This window comes from Haemaphysalis longicornis, unplaced genomic scaffold, assembly GCF_048455015.1.
Source record: "Haemaphysalis longicornis isolate Haplotype H1 unplaced genomic scaffold, Haemaphysalis longicornis Haplotype H1 scaffold_1, whole genome shotgun sequence".
Taxonomy (NCBI): Eukaryota; Metazoa; Arthropoda; class Arachnida; order Ixodida; family Ixodidae; genus Haemaphysalis; species Haemaphysalis longicornis.
The window spans coordinates 285,194,103-285,215,466 of NW_027526203.1; the positions used below are offsets into that span (position 1 = coordinate 285,194,103).

General features: G+C 49.2%; 1 protein-coding gene across 2 annotated transcripts in view; it reads right to left on the bottom strand.

The window, feature by feature from the left end:
- The window catches only part of LOC144147063 (uncharacterized), a 40,497-nt gene extending 25,305 nt beyond the window's left edge, over positions 1 to 15,192 (bottom strand). Inside the window, exon 1 of one of the 2 annotated variants that reach the window (XM_077679110.1) lies at positions 14,819 to 15,192. In XM_077679110.1, coding sequence (XP_077535236.1) covers positions 14,819 to 14,929 — 111 coding nt within the window. In that variant the 5' untranslated portion in view covers positions 14,930 to 15,192. Of the gene's footprint in view, positions 1 to 524; positions 809 to 14,818 lie in introns of those variants that run through there. The other variant, XM_077679103.1, reaches the window with a different exon arrangement.
- Between the last annotated feature and the right edge of the window lie 6,172 nt (positions 15,193 to 21,364).

Consider the following 21,364-nt stretch of genomic DNA (forward strand, 5'->3'; position numbering starts at 1 on the left):
CGCAAAAAAAAAAATAAAAAAAAATAAAGCAAATCAGGCGAATCAGACCCAAAAATTGATATCTGCGCTGTGGCACTGCGCAGTGTGGAAATGCGTGATGCCACAGCGCTGACCAAACTTTAGAGTCGCATCTTATGCTCAAAAGCGTCATTCGGCAATTGTTCGATTGTTGGCTGCATGCAATGGTGGATCGCGAGCGTTGCGGTGAAGCTGAACCACGGGATTGCCTTAGAGAGGAGAGAAACAAACCGCAGTGCCTGGCGTTTTATTGCCATTCACAAAAAGGTCAAACTCAGCCCAGTAAAGTAGGAAACACTGAGACGGCCCGGAATGAAAGCGCTAGAAGCTCAGCTGAAAAACCTGATAGCCCTGACTTGAAGTATATTCAAACGCGACAAAATCCCCACGCGCTTTCTCGGAGGCGGGTAACGCCCAATGAGTAATAAGCCGAGTCGGCAAGCGACTTCTCAGCAGAGAAATGACTTGGCGGCTTCGCGCAAGGAGTTGAGAAAGCGAGCGCTCACGGTCTCGGAGACGCGCAGCAGCCCAGGGATGCTGCAGCAGTCCTCGTTCTTGACGCTGATTCTGGTCACCGTTCGCGTGTGCGACATTTTGGCGGCTGGGTCGTTTCGAGCGTCTGGAAGAGAAGCCCTGAATGCGGAGCTGGGAGCTTTCGGGCCGGAGCTTGCACGACAGGTGGCGAGGCGACGCGCGCGAACCGAGCGCCCTGGGACCAAAACACTCGCGAGTGGCGAACAGAGAAGTGGCGCCCACTTCCGCAAGCAGGTCCGGTATGGAGCGGCGACAAGCGAGGAGGCGGCGAGCGGCAACGCCTCGGCCGGAGGAGCGCGTGGTGCCCATACCTTGCCCTCTCCGGGCATTTCGCAACAGGCCACCATTCAAGGGATGAGTGCGCGTTTTTACTTTCCACCCCAACAGGGGCCCCTCCGTATACGGCACAAGAAGGTCAAACGTCGGAGGAGGCTTCATGTCTTGCGAAACGCCCGCTCGTCCCTCCTCGCCCGCCGCCAGCCGAATGAGCTACGCTTATTGTTTCTGCTTCAAAGGCGCGCGTGGCGCTGCTACGTTTCGCGTCCTCTCTGTTTCCATGGGCCTCGCGCTTGACAGGAACTGCATCTGCAGCGCATCTGGCGCAGCCAGGGCATCCTCAACACCGCGAACCTTTTCCGGATGTGACAACGTGTGCGCGCCGACAGAGCGAGTCGGTAGAGACGGTCACGTGGCGACTGCTTGCACACCCCTTGTCTCGTCGGAGTCCGTCGCGCCGAATCGCGAGCCTAATAAGCGTTGCGGTGCTAAAACGCCATTGCTCTCTACCAATAAATTGTGGCGGGTAGCCTGGGTTTGGCTAGAATGTCTCGTTGCCAGCCACGAACGATGACGGGCAGCAGAACCAGGGCCAATTTCACGAGAACAAGGTTCCCCGGCGCTTACTGAAGGAATGCGAAGCCAGTATCGCAGATTAAAAGTATCTGCTGTGAGTGATAGTTACTTCGTATAATTTCTGATAAAGCCAATCTGCGTGGCATGACTAGTGCTAGTCTATTACAGCGCTCATGCCATGTACCGCCCCCGCCTTCGAGCATGTCCGTAAGACACCGACAAAGCGAAGTTTAGAGGATATCAATGACTGCAGAAAAATAAATCGAATGTGTCAAACTGGATAGTCTGCGGCCGTTAAACTGATCCACGGACGTTGTCGGAAGAGAGCCGTAAGAGGCTGTTAAAATGTGGCGCAAAAGTAAGAGTTCATTCGGTTTGACTTTCATCGTTTAGCATGTAAGTGCGTTCATTCCGTTTCCCATCCTTAAATTCCGTTACACACAAAGAGCATGGTTTTACGGAAGCATCAACTGGCAGAAAGTTTAGCAAAATAAAATGGCTGATCCCGCGCATAGACGGGGATCGACGTAAACCGAAGCAATGGCGAGCGCGCCAAGAAATACAAGGCATAACGAGAAGCGTTCAAAACATCAATCCCTCTGGCGAACGCGCGGTCAGCGAGCAGCGATGAGTGCACGGGTGACAGCTAAGAAGACGCACGCCGTGCACATCTTCTCCACTAACCCACTATTCTCCACTAACCCTTACTCCCACCTGTTCCCAATCCAACGTTCTGAATGCTTCTTGTAAACATGCTGTGAATAACATTGGAGAGATTGTGTCTCCTTGTCTGACACCCTTCCTTATAGGTATTTTACTGCTCTCCTTATGGAGGATGATGGTAGCTGTGGACCCATTGTAGATATTCTCTAGTATTTTTACACAATGCTAATCTACTCCCTGGTTCCGTAATGCCTGAATAACTGCTAGGGTTTCAACCAAGTCGAATGCTTTCTCATAATCTATGAAGGCTATATATAGGGGTTCAGAATACTCAGCGCACTTCTCTGCCACCTGATTGATCGTGTGAATATGGTCTATTGTTGAATAACCTTTACGGAACCTTTACGGAACCCCCATCTGGTGGTGTTGTAATAAGCGCAGCGGCGAGAACGAGCAAGACCACAACATCAGCGCGCGAAAAATAGGGATGAGAAGCAAACAAAGCTTCGCTTTAAAAAATATGTCTGATCAAATAATGAAACAGCAAAGAATCTGGAATCGCCCTAATCCCTACCGGGAGAATCAAGGAGACACTTACGAAGTGACGCGGCGAATAGCGAATACCTCCAGGTTTTACCTGGTCTGGCGCTTGCTGGGAAATTCATCTGTAGTAATTCGAGCTCGACCCCGCTTTATCCAGTCGGTTACGTTCACCGAACGTCACTACTCGCTATTCCCATTGTTCATGGGAAGGCCTAACAATGCGGTGTCGATATCCATAGCGGTTGCGGAACATGAGCAGGTTGGATCAATTGGTGGCTTGCTTTAAAGCGACACTGAAATGGGTTGTTAGCCTTGCCTACCTTACCAGAATGAAGTGTAGGCTCCTCAGGCCATATTGTTAATTCTTTTAGTCCGTTTGCAGGTAGATTTAACGGGAAAAGTTCATTAGGAAAATTTGCTTGCACCATCCTCTCCGCCATTTGCTGACGGTGACTTGGATGACACACGGTAAAGTCCGGACGGCTAGATTTAGCGTATTGATATAGCATCAACCGGTAGAACCTGTGCGTTAATGAACGAAAAGTCGACATTAACAATGAAATTGGTTAAAATTGTTACGTTGCAGTCGCTATAAAGCGTAAAAACACATTGCAAACACGTGTGATCACTGATGAGTGACACTGTGGTAGTTTGTGTGGTGGCTGTGGTGTTTTTCTTTTTTTATTCTTCTGCTGCCGAGGGCTGAGCAGAGATGCATCAAAGGGTATCCCGGAATGCAAGTTTCACGATACACGTGTCGGGAAGATAAATTAGACGTACTATATTACATTTAATTTTGGTGTAACGGAATATTTTATAGATACTTCGGCAGATAGAGAAAAAAAGTGTGCCCAAATACAGATAGAAGATACAGATACTAAAATACTTGTTATTTCAGCAACTTCGTGTTCCGAAAATACTTTTGTGCGGCGTTATGTATTTAAAACCAAATTCATGGCAGAAAACTTAATTACTGATAAAAAGTAAATCGCCAAGAAAAATGCAGAATTTTATTTGGCACACGAGGAAGCGACTTGAATTGTAGCACTTGAGCAAAAGTAGCTGCTCAAACAGATTTGCAGACTGCACGTCATCAGCTCGATTGCCTTCTCCACGTTTGATCTTCGGACAGCTTATTTCGGAGCACAAGTTCAGTAAACCAAGTAAGACAACCTTGACTCTCCTTGTGACTTCGTGACAGTACTGACGAAATAAAGTTACTTTTAATCATCCTTTGCAATATTTGCGTCCGCCCATAAGGTTGTACACCCCACCCACTTTATTCCGGCAATGCGACAACGACCTACATCTACAGCTGGCGGGCGATATACGGCGAGCAAAATCCTCACGTTCAGTACAGCTCACATAAAATGCCGCCATGCAGGCTCAGAAGAGATACAAATGTCTTCCGGGAACTAAGGCGCCAGACTGCAGCGTCCGCTGCGGCCTTGATCCAACTGAAACGCCGAGTGGACGGAGGGAACGAAGCTGTTCGCGCGTCGTCGTTCTCTCTTGGGACCGACGAACACGCCGGGTACAGAGTTAGTTATCCTCGTCGGAATCGATCCGACTCTTCACGCACCATGTTTTCCGAATCGCCGGACTCAGTAAGCAATGCTCGAAAAAGTGGCAACGGAACACTTTGCACATCTAACTCACCAGTCGACTCCTGTCAACCGCACAGTTCATAGGATCCCCATTCAGCTGGAGTATGCCAGTGCGTAATATGCATGGAGGCGTACGCGCGATGCCACTGATCTCCACCGCGCTTTGCCTGACCTTGCGGTTTGAGGAGACGTGCGTCCCATATGCGCGTCCTTGGGCCGATTCCCTCGCTTCCCTTTGTTCGACCGGTGGAACCCAGCACGCACGCACGTACGCACGCACACGCACACGCACACGCACTCGTACACTGGCCTCAAAAAAAGAATCCACATTCGTAGAAATAGCCGCGGGTTCGCTTCACCACAATGCTCCAGAACGACAAATTAGCGTGTCCGATAGTGGGAATTCGGCATGCGCGTTTGCGCTAATGTCCCAGCGCAGACACCACTTTTTTATTCAAACCCTATGCTGGGCCTCATTATCCGAAGAATTCGCACATTCCGACACGCTAATTTGTCGTCCAGGAGCATTGTGGTGAAGCCGACTTGCGGATATTTCTTCGAGTGTTGGATGTATACGGCCGTTCGCTCGAGAAATGTGTATACTCTATCGCCGCATCCTGCCCTTTTTTTTTGACCGCCCCCTGACAGAGAATACGTCAGAGCAGCCCCCAAGCGACGTGAGCATGCCCACGCAGCTTTTGGAAGATATACCATTTTATTCACCATGCACCGAAGCCGTTCCTATTTTTCGCATAAATTTAATTCCGCTTACTCGATACTTTGGCCGTATATAGAAATTTCCTAACAACGTCGGAGCCCGGCTTCCGGCCTGTGGTATCTCGGAGCAGTGGCATATTAAAAAGGAGGGCGGAGGTGCGCTGTTGCTACTCGTCGAAAGAGGTTCGCTGCGGTGACCCGCTGGCAGGGCCCCATGGCAACCATCGTCGTCTATCGACCACCGAGGCTCCCAAAAGGGAAACACGCGATGCCAGGGGCGTCGGCCCGTCCCGCACCGTCGTCGTCTTCATCGAGCAACAGCGGCTGTTGTCCGTGCTCCGCTCAAGTCCGGGACTCGCGAAGTGGGCGAGGCGGCCATCGCCATGTTCTCGGCCACACCTGCTGCCGCCGCCGAAGACGGTTCCGGAGCGATAGCAGACACTTTTGTTTCCTGCCCCTCGCCGTACACTCCGGTTCTCGCAGGCCTGCTGCGATGTTCGTGCCGCGAACAGCCCTCTCCCCTGACCTTTCGCTCTGTCTTCAAGGACAGTGGCATGCGCGTTCCCTAACGCTTTCATCACGAACCAAATGGATTGCGAGAAGCGAAGCGCCGCCTGAGCGAGGATGCTATGCGGGATGCGGACGGAGCAGCGTGGTTTCCGGATCATCTCCGAGCTGAGCTCCTGTAGTCTAGAAATGACAGCGGGCAAGTGCAGCGACGAGAAAAAGTTCGAAGCGCTCTAATAAAATCGGCTGCGGTTTGTCCCTGACACGAATGCAGAATACTTAGCGCGTGCTCCGCGCATGCAGCTATAACAAGGTTTCGAGTGAAATTTCTCGTCCACGCTGCAAGGTTCTTCGATGGTTGGCTGCGCACTCCGAACAGGTCCCGTGGGCCTGATTCTTCGCAACTCAGCCGAATGACCAATCGCTGGGACCAGCGGGGCGAATTTTGTGGGTGACGAGGTACCGCGTCAAAATCGTAATTCTCCGTGCAGCAATGCCGAACGCATGACTGCATGCTCGCGTCGCATGACGTCCCATCGGAGGCAACGTTTTTGAGTCAGACCGCATGCTGGCCCTTGTAGCCGAATCCACGAGTTTCCAGAGTGCGGAGCTCAACCACGGGGAGCGTAATGCGCCGCACTTAAAGGGCCGATTAACGCTGGCTAATGACGACAAGAATACAGGTGTAGAAACAAGATTGTCTGTGCGTTCACAGCCTGAAACCATGACTTTGGCGATATTACTATCTCTACCTGAATAGATTTCGACGACATATGAACGGACTAAAAAATACAGTTGTCACAGACACCATGAAATACATTATGGCCGACGAGGGTACAGTGCGAGACAAGTTGCATGTATACGCCTCATGCACAACCACGGCGCAATGAGTGAACGTTCCAAAGGCCTCGCAGCCTATAGTGTTCCAATCCAAAACTTCGTCTGGTAAGGCATTCGATAACAAAAAGTTCCCTTGGGTCGCCTGCGTCACTGTGCACTTGAATTACTGCTTTCAGCGTTCAAGGGCACACATTTGACGAATACACAAGCCGGCCATACGATTTGACGCAAAAATGTGGCTTTCTCTGCGACATCATGCAAGGCAAAGCGGTATACTTTCATTGCAGTTTCGCAGCGCAGATCTTGTTTTCCGGCTCACACTAAATTCTGGGCCTTGAGATTGCACTAATTTGCCGGTTTTATCGCAATTAGTTGCCATTATTCGCATTGTGGTGAAGTACACTAACGGGTATTTTTTAGTGGGGACGGTACCACACCCACGACAAAGCTGATCTTCTCCTTCAGCCGATCTCTCCTCACGTATACACTCTAATACAACCCTGTGGTTCAGCTTCACCGCAATGCCCTCTATTGACCAACCCATGCAACCAGTAATGAAAGTTCTGCGAATGACGATGTCGGGCATTCGATTTGACTCAAAAGTTCGCTCTGTGCTGTGGCATCGCGCAATCTAAGCATGACGCTCTGCATTGCGCAACGCCGCACCGCAGATACCCATTTTTTGAGTCATATGTAAGCACGTTGCTGTCATTCAGCCAAATTTATTTGTTGGTGGCATGAATTGGCCACACTAACGCACTGTGGTGAAGCTGAATCATTGTCTTAAAGTGCATACACTATTAAAAATCGCCGCAGCTGGGCTTCACCACAACGCTCCAGAACGACCAATCGTCGCGACCAAAAGGTGCAAATTTGGCGAATGACGAGGCCCAGCATGTGATTAGTGCAAAAAATAGAATCTGCGCACAGCACAGATACTATATTTTGCTCTAATCGCATGCTAGCCCTCGTCATTCACCAAATTTGCACCTTTTGGTCGCGACGATTGGTCGTTCTGGAGCGTTGTGGTGAAGCCCACCGGCAGCGACTTTTAAGAGTATACAGCTTAGAACGAAGTATTAAATATTGTTTGGAGTGAGTTCCCCATCCCCTATATATTAGCTTTATTTTAACCTTGCCAACTAGGTCCCTATCCATGTATATTTTTGTTTAGTTTTTGTTTATTTGGATGTATTAATGACTGTATTGTGCATTTGATAACCAGTTCTCTGTTGTGTATTTTGTAGCATGTTTTGTTTTCTATTTTCTACTCGGGTAATTGAGCTAAGTAGGGATAATGAAAGGATACAAGTTTACGATATGAAATGTGTTTTTGTGAGGTGAACGTTTTACCCACACACACACACGCCCACACACGCACACACACATACGCGCGCGCGCACACCGCACACCACAGATTTCAACACCCACCCACACGCACACAAAATTGGAACACGGAGGAAATGCTCGTACGCAAGACAGGTCAGCAGTAACACCACCCCAGCCCCACATGTTAAAGGACGAGCGCTGAAACCGCAGCTACTCGACGAGTCTCAAGTTGCAGCTCGTGTAGCCACCGCCGCGGCAGCGGCGGCGGCAGCGGCTTCTTGATGTTATCGCGCTTATTCGCGCTTCTGTTTGGGCCAACGCTTTTTCAATTTCCACTCTTCCTCCAAGCGAACGACATGCGTCCGTCCCATAGCGAGTTAAGCCTGGAAGGCCTCAAGCCTTATTCTAGGGGACAAACGCGACTGTCCTTTGTCCTCCCCGTCGTAGGCATCTTACTGTCTGTGTACAATGTTATGGCCCTTTATGACACTGTGGAATCACCGGCAATGTCTCGGCTGATGCAGCTGCCCGGACAGGCCATGACAGTGAAAGGACCATCTTGCTTCCGCTTGCAAGGACTGATGCCGCTAGGCTGCTTCGTCAGTTCGCGCGGAGGACTTCCATTATTCAATGGAATACACCGGGCTTTGTGCACCCGCGCCTCCACAACCAGGACCCTCTACTCCAGCGTCGTCTTCCGTGTGGGCTGTCTCGATCACAGTCTACTTTACTTTGTAGGCTGTGGTTGGGAGTGGCCTTCACGAAAGCCTACTCCTTCCTCATCGGGATGGCCAGTAGTGCTCACTGCGACGCCTGCGAGGTTGAAGAGACAATCGACCATGTGCTTTGTTGTTGCCCCGAGTATTCATCGGAAAGACGCGTTTTGGCAGCCGAGCTCAGAAGATTGGACAATCAAGAGTTCAAGCTAGAGACTATTCTAGGACAAAGATCCCTACAATCGACTTCGCAGAAGGCAACAAAAGCCCTTCTGCGTTTTATGAAGGACACAGGTTTAGCTGAGAGGCTCTAGTGCCCACGAAGGGACTAAAGTGTGTGCGCGACCCTTCTCCTATCCCCCCCTTTTCGCCTGCCATCTCTTTTATCCCCTGAACACCCCTTCCCCAGTGCCGAGTAGCAATCCGGGCTCTCAGCCTGGATAACCTCTCGGCCTTTCCTTTCGCTTTTCTCCTCCTCCTCCTCCTTACTGTCTGCGTAACACACCAACTCAGACCCAAACCGCTCAATTACGGAGGACATCTGACAGGCGCATGCAGTTATTTGTCTTCCACGTTTAAATCCCCCACCAACACAACGGGCATGTCATCGGTAGTGACGTGAAGCGCAGCTGTGCGTTCACGCTGCACTCCTTCCACCCCCAACCCGTGCACGCATAAACCCACAACCAGTGATGGGCGCGCACTTAGCCGTAAAATACACCGGCGAAAATGTCGCTCGGAAAGCCTTTCAAGCTGAAGTCACGCCGGCATTCCAACCGGGCAAGTGGCTCTTCATGCGGGACGTATTTGCACCTACTGTGCGAGGTGGAATTCCAGGCGGCTGCGGCGACGCCGTCTTTCGGTATAGTTTTTACGCCCATTCGCGCGTCTGTGTATATCCGCAGTCACCTGATAACGGCGCTTTCGCCGTTGTCGACCGATTGCGCAATTTGAGAAATAGACATGGGTGTTGGCGCGGTGAATAACAGCTGTGATAAAGGGGTCAGCGGTGGTGAGGAGGAGCTCCGGAGCGGCGTCGAGTAAAGTGGCTTCACCGGAATGAAAACCAGGGGGTTAGACATATACTGCTCCGCATCAATAACAACTATTCGTTCATTTGACGAACATTGCCCAGCGACTTTGTTGAAGCACAGTGAAGCATTTCACCCCAGATTTTTCTGTGTGTATGAGGCGTATCCAGACACTGACGCATTGCAGGACTTCCTGGCCCCAAAAAAGCTCGTGCTTACAAAAAGCACAAAAAAGAGCCGTTTCAGCTAACAGCAAAGGTTTTAATTACCTGCAAAACACTCCTAAAGAAATTGTTAAATAAGGGTACGTGAGCATGCGCTCAATTGGTAATGTGATTAAAAAGTATCGAATGTGTGGCCAGTGGCTTCTAAGCTAACACTGCTGAACCAACAGTACATGCAAGTGCGTGCGTGCCTGTGTACACACACACACGCACACGCACACTGCCGGAGAGGCAGCAACGCGCAACTTATTCATTTCTTATGACTCTGTGACACAGGCGCGCTTACTCTAAAGAGACTTTACAAATTTTACTCCTGAAAAACCCAACATGCCCGATTAATTGACCTGTTACCTCAAGAGATTCTAGACAGGTACTTATTACAGTCCTTTCTTTCTTATTGCAAATGACACGCCGCTAAGCGTCTCAAAACCAAACTTCAGGGTGAATTTATAACCTGGTATTCTGATTTCCTGCGGAACTGGTAGAAGCCTATTTTTACAATAAAAATGCCGTTCCGTCCGGCCCTGCTCAATAGGCTCAATACACACTTATTTTTCTATTTACTCGCTATTGCTTGACGCTGCCGTGCCGTCTTTGTTGTCTTCGACAGATGATCCTGAATCAGTTGCTCTGGGTCAGCAGATGACGCGAACGAACTCATGAGCTTGTTCTTGTTTTTTTTTTTTTTTTTTTTCCTTTTTTTGCGTTCAGGTTCATGCGATCGTAAACGAGGTTTGGCCGTTTCAGGCGTCGTTTAGCGGTGCCATTTACAGTGCGCTTGGAGTTTGTTTAGCCGAGCCCTGAACGTTGGTGGCATCGACTTCTAAAAACGGCGCACAGGGCGAGCTTAAAATGACCAGCAGTAGCTGTATGTGATCCGACCCACAACGGACGGCCGCGGTAGCGTCTGCCAGAAGCTGCGCGCTGCCGCGAAAGTGAAAGCCGGTATATGCATGCGCACTCGTGTCCGTGTGCCCGTGCCACTGCTAAGGGAGATGCCAGCAGAGCAAGATACGATTGAAGGATGAGGGGGGAGCGCGCAGACTTCGTAAGGACGCCGCAACAGGGGCTGCTGCAAAGACGAAATGTAGGATACACCTTTTACACACAAAAAAAAAAAATGGAAGGAGCATTAGCCAGATGTGTTGAGAAAAAAAGATGCCACGAATTGGAGAAAAGTTTGGCGCGACCAATTCCCACCGTGATACAAGCCCGGCCCTAACAGTTTTCTGTTCGGGTGGTATATGCAAGTCGAAGAAGGCAGAGCCTTGAGAAGACATCTTCTATAAAAAAAAGTATGTACCACGGAGCCGTTGTATTGCTGAAACACACTTCTGTCAATAAGAAACAGACAGGTGGGCACATTGCTCCCTGCTTTGTTTGCAGTTGGGAATCACGGTTGAAAGAAATGTTCTTTGAACTGAAGCAAGAACATGGCATGCGCGACAACTTTTCGAGGCGTACCACCGGAAAAAAAAAAGAAAAAAGAAGCGCAAGCGTTAGCAACACTTCAGTTACGCGTGTGGGATACGCTTCTTGCGACAGTCCACACAGTACTGCTTCAGCATTTTTATGTGTACACTGATATCAGACTTCTTATATTGGACCTAAAAATGCCTTCACACCAATGTATTTGTGTATAGTAGTGAAGACGACTCTAAAGAAACTCGATATATACCGCTCTGTATGAAAACATGGGGTTGTATGGAGGTATTTAATATAAGGGAATTCTAAGAAATCGCCCAGTGGGCTTCCCCACAGCACTCCAAAACGATCAATCAGCGTGTTAGAATGTGTGAACTTGGCGAATGAAGAGGCCCAGCATGTGATCGGAGCAAAACATAGAATGTGCTGTTGTCCCTGCGTAGATTCTATCTCTAATGGCATGCTGGGCCTCTTCATTCGCCAAGTTCACGCACAGGCTTTGTGACACAGTGGTTGTCGCTCTGGAGCGTTGTAGGGAAGCCCCCGTTCGGAGGGAAGCCCCCCTGAAGGCGCTTACATGACCAACGAGAGGACGCCTCCTTAGCAATGCACCAGTGTATAGTAGTGAAGCCGACTGTAAAGGGGCCCAGTCAGTAGCGGAGCGGCTTAAGCCGTTATTCCCAAACTCTCACTTTGGAGTTCCTGCAATATTTGTGTGTGCGTGCGCGCGTGGGCACACTCCAAAAAGCACCATTCTTTGCCAAAAAAACACTTCTCGTTGTGCCCTTCAATTTCCAGCACACGAGCCCAACGACAAAAAAAGAGTAAAATCTGCGCTAGGTGCAACATCATAGAATGCAAGCATGTCATTGCATGATGTCACAGGGCGCCGGTCAAATTATATGGTCAAAACGTGCGTCTGTTCTCGTTACTCGTCAAATTTTCTTGATTGATTGATTGATTGTAGGGTTTTAACGCGCCGACGCAACGCAGGCGATGAGGCGCGCGTGGTGGAGGGCTCCGGATTAATTTTGACCACCTGGGGATCTTTATCGTGCGCCGAAATCTCGTACACACGGGCGTTTTTGCTTTTCGCCTCCATCAGAAAAGCGGCCGCCGCGGCCGGGAATCGAACCCGCGACCTTGTGCTCAGCAGCGCAACGCCTTAGCCACTGAGCCACCGCGGCGGGTTCAAATTTTCTCCCTTGACTGTAGCAATTCGACATTAATTAACGGGCGTTGTGTCGAATGGCCAGGAATATTTTCTTTTTGTGTAGAATTTTCGTAACTCTTATGCCTGTTTACTTCTGTCCTCGTCTTTTACCTCTCTCTCTCTCTCTCTCTCTCTCTCTCTCTCTCTCTCTCTCTCTCTCTCTCTCTCTCTCTCTCTCTCTCTCTCTCTCTCTCTCTCTCTCTCTCTCTCTCTTACTGCAATCGTTTAAACTTGTAAACAAAGCGCGTTACTGGGTTAGTTGGTTCATAGTTCCGAACGACTGTGGTGCCCAGGGGCGGAATTCTGAGTTGTGCTCGTTTCAAAAATGTCCCTGTCGCGTCCGTTTCAGCCGTGATGCTCTTCCGTTTTCGGGGCCTCTTGGTGTTTGTCGTTACTGTTGTATTTGCATATCTGAATGTGCGGCAATGCAGCTCTTGCAGTGTGTGTATGCTTTACTCGACGAACTTCGCGCCGCAGTGCAATCGCGGCGGAAGGAGCCGCACCCAAGTGAGTTTAGCAAGGGATGGCCCCTCACCCACGCTCGCTCCGCGCCGAGAATACGCGTGGGAGGCCCCGGACGCTGCTCGCGAAGACGTCGGTCCCGAAAGGAGGCCGAGCCGCGCTTCGGTTGCTGCTCGCGCCCACGCCGGGTGCCAACGATTCGCGGGAAAGAAGCGGCCGCGATTGGGATTCCAATGGCGACGAATTGAGGCTTCCGAAACATTGGATGGGCCCCTTTGTAGAGGGGGGAGAGTGAGAGGGCCTCACATGACAATTACAGCGAATGATTCATGATGGTACTGGTGAAGACAATAATGACAACGCCCCAAAGGAATTTCCGCAGTACTCTACAGGGCTGCGGTGAATGGATCGGGGTTAATTTGGGCCAATGGCAAAAAACAGCAACAACAACAACAAAAAAACCACTGGGAGTGCACGCGACCAGAACCGTCTCACAAGGGTGAAGTACCGCACGGTTGTGCAATACGTGCCTCTATTGTTTCTATTCTGCAAAATTACTCGCGGCTAAAATGATGTTTATACAATGATTATACAGTCACACTATCGGCCTCCAGGCATTCGATAGGCGTGGTTGGTGATCTTTGGGAGAGGCCTTCGTCCTGGAGTGGACACAACCGGGGTTAAGATGAATATAAGGATAAAGATAAAATGATGTTTACTGAGTTCGGCTAGTGCATCATTAACTGGTCTAGAAAAATTCCACCCCTTGCGAATGTGTGAAGTCTGTGTATACAGGAGGTGCTGAATGGGCTGTTTGGCGCGAACACCTCGGGCATTTTAACTGCCCTGCCTTGCTGCCGCCAACTCATACTCAATTCGCCACCACACCTCCACGAAATGATAAAAAAACACGCCCAAACCAAATGCTTGCCTCCACCGGTGTTGGAAACAGAAAAGTAATGAGCGAGGCGGGGCGCAGCGTTTTTTTATCGACCACTAGACAACATATTCATTGTATTAAATTTTCATGGTCGGTGTTCATTTCAATCGTTATCATGTATATTCCCGACCGTACGGGCTTGCGACCAATAACTCTCGACTTCGTTCAGTAATTCAAACACTCCGATCATCACACACAGGAACAATAGAACAACTGTAGCTGAAAAACACGCATATGTGCATCGAGCAGTAAGATTCATCGAGGACCCAAAGATTAACAACGAATAAGCAAAACCCACCTTACCGGACAACGCAACTTTATTCGGGACTAATATTATTGCTGTGTAACGCCATCATCAAATTTTCGCGCCATGACCGAAAGCCAAACCGGTAATATCACAATGTTTTAAGTTCCCGTCCTTGGCAATACCTGTTCACAACTGCAAGGGAGACTTGTCACAAATCAAATGTATCGCAAAAAAAAAAAAAGACGGCTACAAACGCAACGTATTTAGAAAAAATAAGGTAGGAGTACGGAGCGCACTGGCGCCGGGTCAGCCGCGTGCCTGCCGCCGAAGCAACGCCAGCACTGAGTCCGAGGCTGGCGTCCCTTTTTCCGAATGTGTCTAGACCAGAAGAGTGCGCGCAGGTTGCGCGGTCCAGTTTTCGTCTGCTAAAAATGGAAGCAGACGAGCACCCGGCGATGCCAAAGCATTTGCTTGTCGTCTTCCATCTGTACTACGCCCCACCCTGAGCAGCCGAAGACCACGCAGTCCTGTCGCGATACGCTTACAGCATGTTAGCAACTGATCACGTCAGCTCATCAAATAACCCATCAAACACAGCGCCAAACACGACTTTGACGAGCAGACGACGGGGCGCTTGGATCACGCCCCAACACGTGACCCAGACGCTTCCCCGGCGCATATTTTTCTTAACTTCCATGTCGGAAAAGCGCCTCAGTCACCCTAGCAGCCGTCCATATTAATCCATTTTGACATAAATAAAGACTACAAGCGGAATTGGGGCAGAAAAACACACAAAAAAGAACGAATGAACGAATCAATCAATAAGCGCACACTTTCAACCGTTTGTTGAACGTTTCTATTATCGTTCAAGTGCTGTGTGTCAGGAAAAACACCATGTCCGCTTACTGATGCATTGGAAATTGCGAACTAAAAAAGGTTCTAGCACTCACGGTTTCGAGGACCTTGAGAGCCCCTTGTATATTGCAGGCGTACCCCGTGTTGATCACCATGGGCGAGCTGCTCGAGGTTGTCATTCTCGTCACCGTCACGGTGTGCGACATCTTTATCTCGAAACGAGGCGAAATATATTTAAACCAGAGCCAACGACCAACGTCTACGTTACTGGGGCAAGGCTAGGCCAAGCGTTGGGCGTCAGTTCGGAACTCCCCGGTCGATTCCTGGCAACGTGCCGCACAGAAATCCGCGCCGGCCGGCGAATGGTTTTCCGCGTTTGCTGTCGGGATGATCTTCGCTTCGTTCGCCGTTTCCGAGCGCCCAGGGACACTCCCTTCTCCTTCTTTCTCGCTGTTTTTTTAATGCCCTCTCTTTTTCGTTCTAAGCGCGCCGCATTTTGGAGCAAATCGCGCACGCTTGTGGCGCCCTCTCTCAAGGAGACGTGCTACCGCTCGCACTCAAGGGCACCGCAACGCCGGCAAAAGTCGGGTGGAGCATCGCTGCTAGATGGCCTTACACTTGTTTTGCATACCCCGCAATGCCGGTCGCCAGTCAGACGGCGTGAGTCATAGGGCAAAACTTCCGACAGTTGGGTCGCTCGTGCACACCTGCGAAGAAGCGTTGCGACACTGCGACGGGAGATAACGGTCCCAGACGCAGCACGTTTCCGCTGAACTGTGCAAGCACGGAGTCGCATGAGTTGCGAAGCCGCAGGAAGGGAGCATGCCTTGGCGAGATTGCGACAACGGGGTGGGCCATGGGCGCCGACCACGGGGGGCTGGGGTGCGCAAGCCCCCTTTGGTGTTTCTCAGGGGCCCCGCCCTCCTCCGCCCTCTGGCGATGCTTACCCCTGCTCCCCTACTCGCCAAAGTGTCATTACCAGTGTCATAACCAGTTGAGGATTCTTTTCAATTGCCTCTACCTTTTAACTTAAAAATTTTATGGCGGCTAAAGGCTAACTGTATCAGTGTTCGCGCAGACGTGCACGGCTTATTTTCACATTTTCCATTTATTCCTTCAAATCCTTACCACAGGAGGACAAGCGCACTAGGAGCACCAGCGGCGATTGGTCATCCGTATTTTCTATTTCATTTTTTTAACTTTTGACTGTATAAGCCCTGTTCACACAAAATACATTTAAATATGCACGCAGTTTATATAAATTATATTTCTTACCGTCAAATTTTTTAGCGTCAAATAAAGAAATTTTACCGTCAAATTGTATCTACGAACCGAGGGTCCCACTAAAGTCTTTGTTCTGGGACCCTAGTGTAAACCCTTGATTTTGTAGCTACTACTTTTTCGAAATAATTAAACTTGAAACTTGAAAACCGGGCAAGAGCACTTGAAGACAGCCGTCTATAAAATTGCGCACCCAAAAAAATTTTATTATTACCTTTTCCCCCCGTTGTAAATATACTTCATCCAGCGTCTTGAAGCAAGATATTTGCATGCACCTGTGTGTGTTGCCGATTCTTTTTTTGGGAGAACTTCTGACAAGACGAAGTTCTCATAAGAGACGAACAAATCATCAATCATGGTCCCTTCGAGTTAGTCTTAACGGGAGTTCACGGTATGTTTCGAACAAACGCGACGTGACGACGTAACTGCTTGCACTGCGAGTGGGGAGCACAGTAAAAAAAAAAAAACGCGATCTCTTGCCTTCTGCTCGTCGTAAACATCGCACTCTCTTCACGCGATTTGCGGGGTCAAATAGCAAGTCACTTCACTCTGGCGCAGCCGACAAGGCATTTAACCGCCCACTGGGTTGAGTAGTCTCTAGTGATAACTAATTCCGAACTCGCAGGAGCACACGTTGACTTCCCCCGTGAGGCGAACGCGTCAACAGCACACACATGGCATCGGACGCCAGCCTGCAGGAGCCTTGTTCGGGCAGTCAGCGATGCCACGTTAGTTTCGCTTACCGCGAGAGCAAAGGGCAAAGCACGGGACCTATATAAAGACGTAACGAAAGCGTTGAGGTGCTCCGCTGTACCTGCCGCAATGTTGTAAACACCGGGACACGCAATCGCCTCAACGTACGCTCGCTATTTTGCGGAAAGAGCGTACGTATCACGAACGTACGCTAAGCGCAAAAATGACGTGCACCTCACGTGCAACGACGTTAACTCACGTGCACCTGCTGCCCTCAGAATGGGTTAACGCTCCCGCAATACGACGGCAACATCTACAAGACGTGTTAACCGGCAGTCCTAAACCTTAGAGAAAAAGAAGACGCGTAATATAAGATTGCTTATGTCGGAGAAAAACAAGAGTTATTGAGGAGCAGGAGGAGGAATCGATGTTTAATGCAGCAGTCAGAGTTGCTTGGTTGATTTTCAGGTGAGGGAGCCCCTTATAACAGGAAAACCTGGGCCTGGGAGTCCTGTCTCGCTTGGTCTACCAGACGTTGGTGATCCGAGTTTGAGCTGGTCATCCGTGCCTGCCACTGCTCAAATGAGCGGTTGAAACTTGGGGCAAGGGATGGTGTGTGGCGGCACTCCAACACCATGCGGTAGAAAGAGCGTGGCTCTGCGGAGAATTGACAAATGTATGTGTATAATGTCGGATGTATCGAGTATAGTAATGTGCCATGTGGAAATGTGTCCGTCTGGAGCTCTCTGTAGATGACCGTGTCTTCGCGAGACATGTTGATATGTGGAGGCGGAAAGGTTCTTCATCCCAAGCGGTAATGTGCCAGGACGTCAGCGTAACTTTTGGGGGTAATTTCTCGTGTTGGACTCATGGAAGGACTGGCTGCCGTCCCAGAAGATTCCCAGTGTGTGTGAGCTCGGGCTGCACCGTTAGCCGCCTCGTTCCCTTCCAGAAATGAATGAGCTGGTGTCCATGTAATAAAAATGTGCGGTAGATGACGTTGGGTGGATGGGATTTATTCGGCTGTGGACGAAACGCGTCCAATTCGAGCTGCAAAATTATTGAGGTTCAAAATATTGATTAGTGCTGCTTCGCTGGATCCGAGCCGCAGATATCGGAGCATTTGAGGTGAGTACAGTAATGCAGCTTAGCTAAAGAAATAAACCGTTCATCAGGCAAATATTTTATTTTCAAATAACAACAAATCGGCGAACACGATGTACCAAGTCAGCACTATATGTTCACTGACGGGCAGTGGTACCGGACGCGCTCACATTTTCTATGCTAAACTTGGCCGAAATTCAGGGTAATCAAAATTAAGTCGACGGGTCTTTTTAAAATTAGGTGCTTAGATTTACGTGAAGACCACCGCTACAGTGCGGCTTTGCGCCCAGGGGGACACAGAATTAGGTGGTAAATATTGATGTCGGTGGCTTAATTAACTAAAATTGGATAATTACTTTTTAGTGGCGGCAGCAGGCATGTTTGTATTGAAAAGTGGGACGTAAGCAGGCATGTTTGTATTGAAAAGTTGGACGCAATCATGTTTCCACGCTGTTTCATTTGGCAGAATTCTTCTAGCGCCTCCGCACTCCGAGATATCAAACTGCGAAATTATTGCCGTTCGCATGATTGCGCATACTAGACAGTGAAGACCGGCCCAAAGGAAAAATCTGTATTCTGCAAAGTCACTTTAGATTTTTCTTTTTTCCTGTGCAAGAGGAGGTGTATACAAAATTGGCAGAAAGTTTACAGATGGCGAACGGACCCGCCATTTCCATCTCACGTGAAAGCCCTCATCACCACGCCCCTCAGAAAAAAAAAAAAAAACTGTGGTTGATTCCTCTGTCACAGGAGTTGGTAAAACACGAAAGGGAAATGTGCAGCGAAATCTGCAGCTGAGAAGGATTTGCGATTCGGCGGCTGTCTTGTGGGTGTGCTCGGCGAGCGACGTCCTGCTGGCGGGTCACTTCGGCAAAGGTGTACTGGCGTCATTTCCGTGACGGATATGACGTCAGTGAAATCTTGGTGTATCCCGGCATAAAACACTTTCTTGTTAAAATATAAAACCTGACAACGAACAACCCAAAGTATAACCAGAGTCCTTCAATGCTTTACTGGTCACGAAACTTCGGCGCTCGTTTCATATAGGGGCCGCGGGCGCCTCTACAGGCGCCACCGCCGCACGAAGGGCATCCAGCCGCCGCGCGTGCGGCATATTGGCCAGCTCTTGGCGTGCAAACGCTCGCTGCTTTTGGTGTCTGCGCGCTTATTAAGTGTGCTTTTTTTCGTAGTAGTTAGCGATGAATAGTCCAGTCACTGTGTATATCACGCGCCTTAAATGGGGTTTTATTTTTACAAGTAAATTACCGTAGACTTCGACCGCGAAGGGCAACGGCTTCTGCGTAATCTGGCACAAGCGCTGCGCCGTCGTGTTCACGGATTTTTAAATCTCTATTGCTTTTTTTCTTAAAGCAAAAGTTGTAAATACCACACATACGGTAGCTCCGTAGTCACGGACTGCTGCGGGCCTATCGATAATACAATAAAAAAAAACTGAAAGAAACCCGCGTCGTTCAGACTACGCTTAATGAATCCGTTGATTGCTCTTGAATGCACAGAACGCTAAAAGAGATCGCCCAATAGTATTGTCGTTTCGATGAGTGGGTACATACTTAAGAACATCTAAAAACGCGGCAGAAACGCGAAGGATTTAAAACACGAAGAGATATATGTTGCACAGTCTGTTTTTGCCCTTCCACGCTTTGCAATCCTTGCAAAAAAAAAAAAGGATGCGAAAAAAGAAAAATAAAACTGATTTTATGACACGCAACAAAAAATTTCAATATTACGAAGGGAGACAAAACAGCGCGGTCCAGCGTACAACAATTTATTTTTTTGCGCTGCGATGTGCAGCACACGGAGGAAACAGAATATTGCCACGTAGCCAAGAACGACGCAAACCTTTTCTGAATGAAGTTTATTAAAGCTACCTCCTGCTCTACAAAAGACTAGAATGAAACACAAACGTCGAAGAAGCAGTCCGCAGTGTGACGTGAACAGATGAACGTCGATAAAGTGAGTTGCACGGCGTTTGCTAAGCATTACTCTCCGAACGAAATTGATTTCAGATCCATAGAATTAGGATCGAGAACATTGTCGAAGAAACAAAAAATCAAGTTAGCGACAAGGTGACACCCTTCCCATATCAAACAATATTGCCCGACGGGACGTACGACAAAAAGAGCAAACGGGCGCTCCAGTTGAAACGCCAGATAAGAAAACCGGAAGCGGCCACGCGCGGTTACAAAACAAACAAAACAGATCCTGAGGGAAAATTCGTGGAAATATGAAAAGTAAAAGCACAAGGACGCCCCAAAGCTTTTTTTACATGCGAGCCTGGGCGCAAGGAATACAAGTGTGCAAACAGGTAATGAACCACCGCTACTACCTCACTGATCTGACGAAAATTCGGCTTTAAGTTGGCCTTGTACAATTCTAGGTCTGGGATGCTCTCAAAAGGGTACATTGCTTTTTCATTCTCACACACAGTGCATTCCCACACACTGTCAGACACTCATAATCGAAGCTGAAACCTCCCGTTTCTTGCCTTGGAATGGCGCGCCTCCATTTCTCACGCAGCTCCCCGTCGCTCGGTAAACAGAACAAGAAAACATTTTCTGTTGTATCGCTGTACAAGGAACGACATCCCGGGAAGCAACACGTGTTCGGCATCGTCGTCGCACTACTTAAGTCGCATCACAACAGCGCGAGATGCACGTTACATTTTTTTTTCACGCACAAAACAGACACAACTCGCCGCGTCTCCGCCGTTCGAGCCATGCAACGCCACCCGAAGAGTGACCTCAGTGAGATGGTGGCGCCACCACGTGGCGGCCAAACGCAGCATATGAAGCTCTCCCATTGAGTTACGGAGCAGTTTCGTGACCAGTAAAGCATTGAAGGACTCTGGTATAACGTACTCTTTAGTACTAAAAGTTGCTTCTCCGCAAGAAGACCCTCTGTGCAGGAGTGCACCCTTTACAGGCCGCTTGCTTCATTGTACTGGCGTCACTTCCGTGACGGATATTATGTAAGTGAAATCTTCGTGAATCCCGGAATAAAACACTTTTGTGTTAAAAAAGACAGAGGGAGGAACAAGGTTGTTGAATGGGAACTTGCTGGAGCCTAAACAGGGAGAGACATTTTCTGTCATTTTTGTGTTTCTAAGAACGTGGAGAAAAGAAGAAAGATGCGGCGCTTCTGAGGCGACAGCACAAGCCGGAGTGCGTCAAGACGATTCCGAGTCAAGAGGTCCAACGAGTCAGAAGATCCAACGCGTCAAAAGGTCCAATATGGGATCTCTTGTCTCGTTGGACCTCTTGACTCAACGTGGACCTTCCTTTTGACTCGTTGGATCTCTTGACTCGTTGTACCAGTGTTGCGGAGTTACCAGTCCGGAATCGGAATGAATTCGGAATCATTCCACATTTTCGCGACCCCGGAATGGAATGGGAATGGAATGGCGACAATACTTAAAGGAATGGAATGGGAAGGGAATTAAATGTATTTTCGCAAAATAAAGCACATGTACTTTTTCCTTCTACGCGCGGTTTTTGTCAAAATATGCATAAACACGCAAAAGAACCCACCAGCCCAAGTTCAAA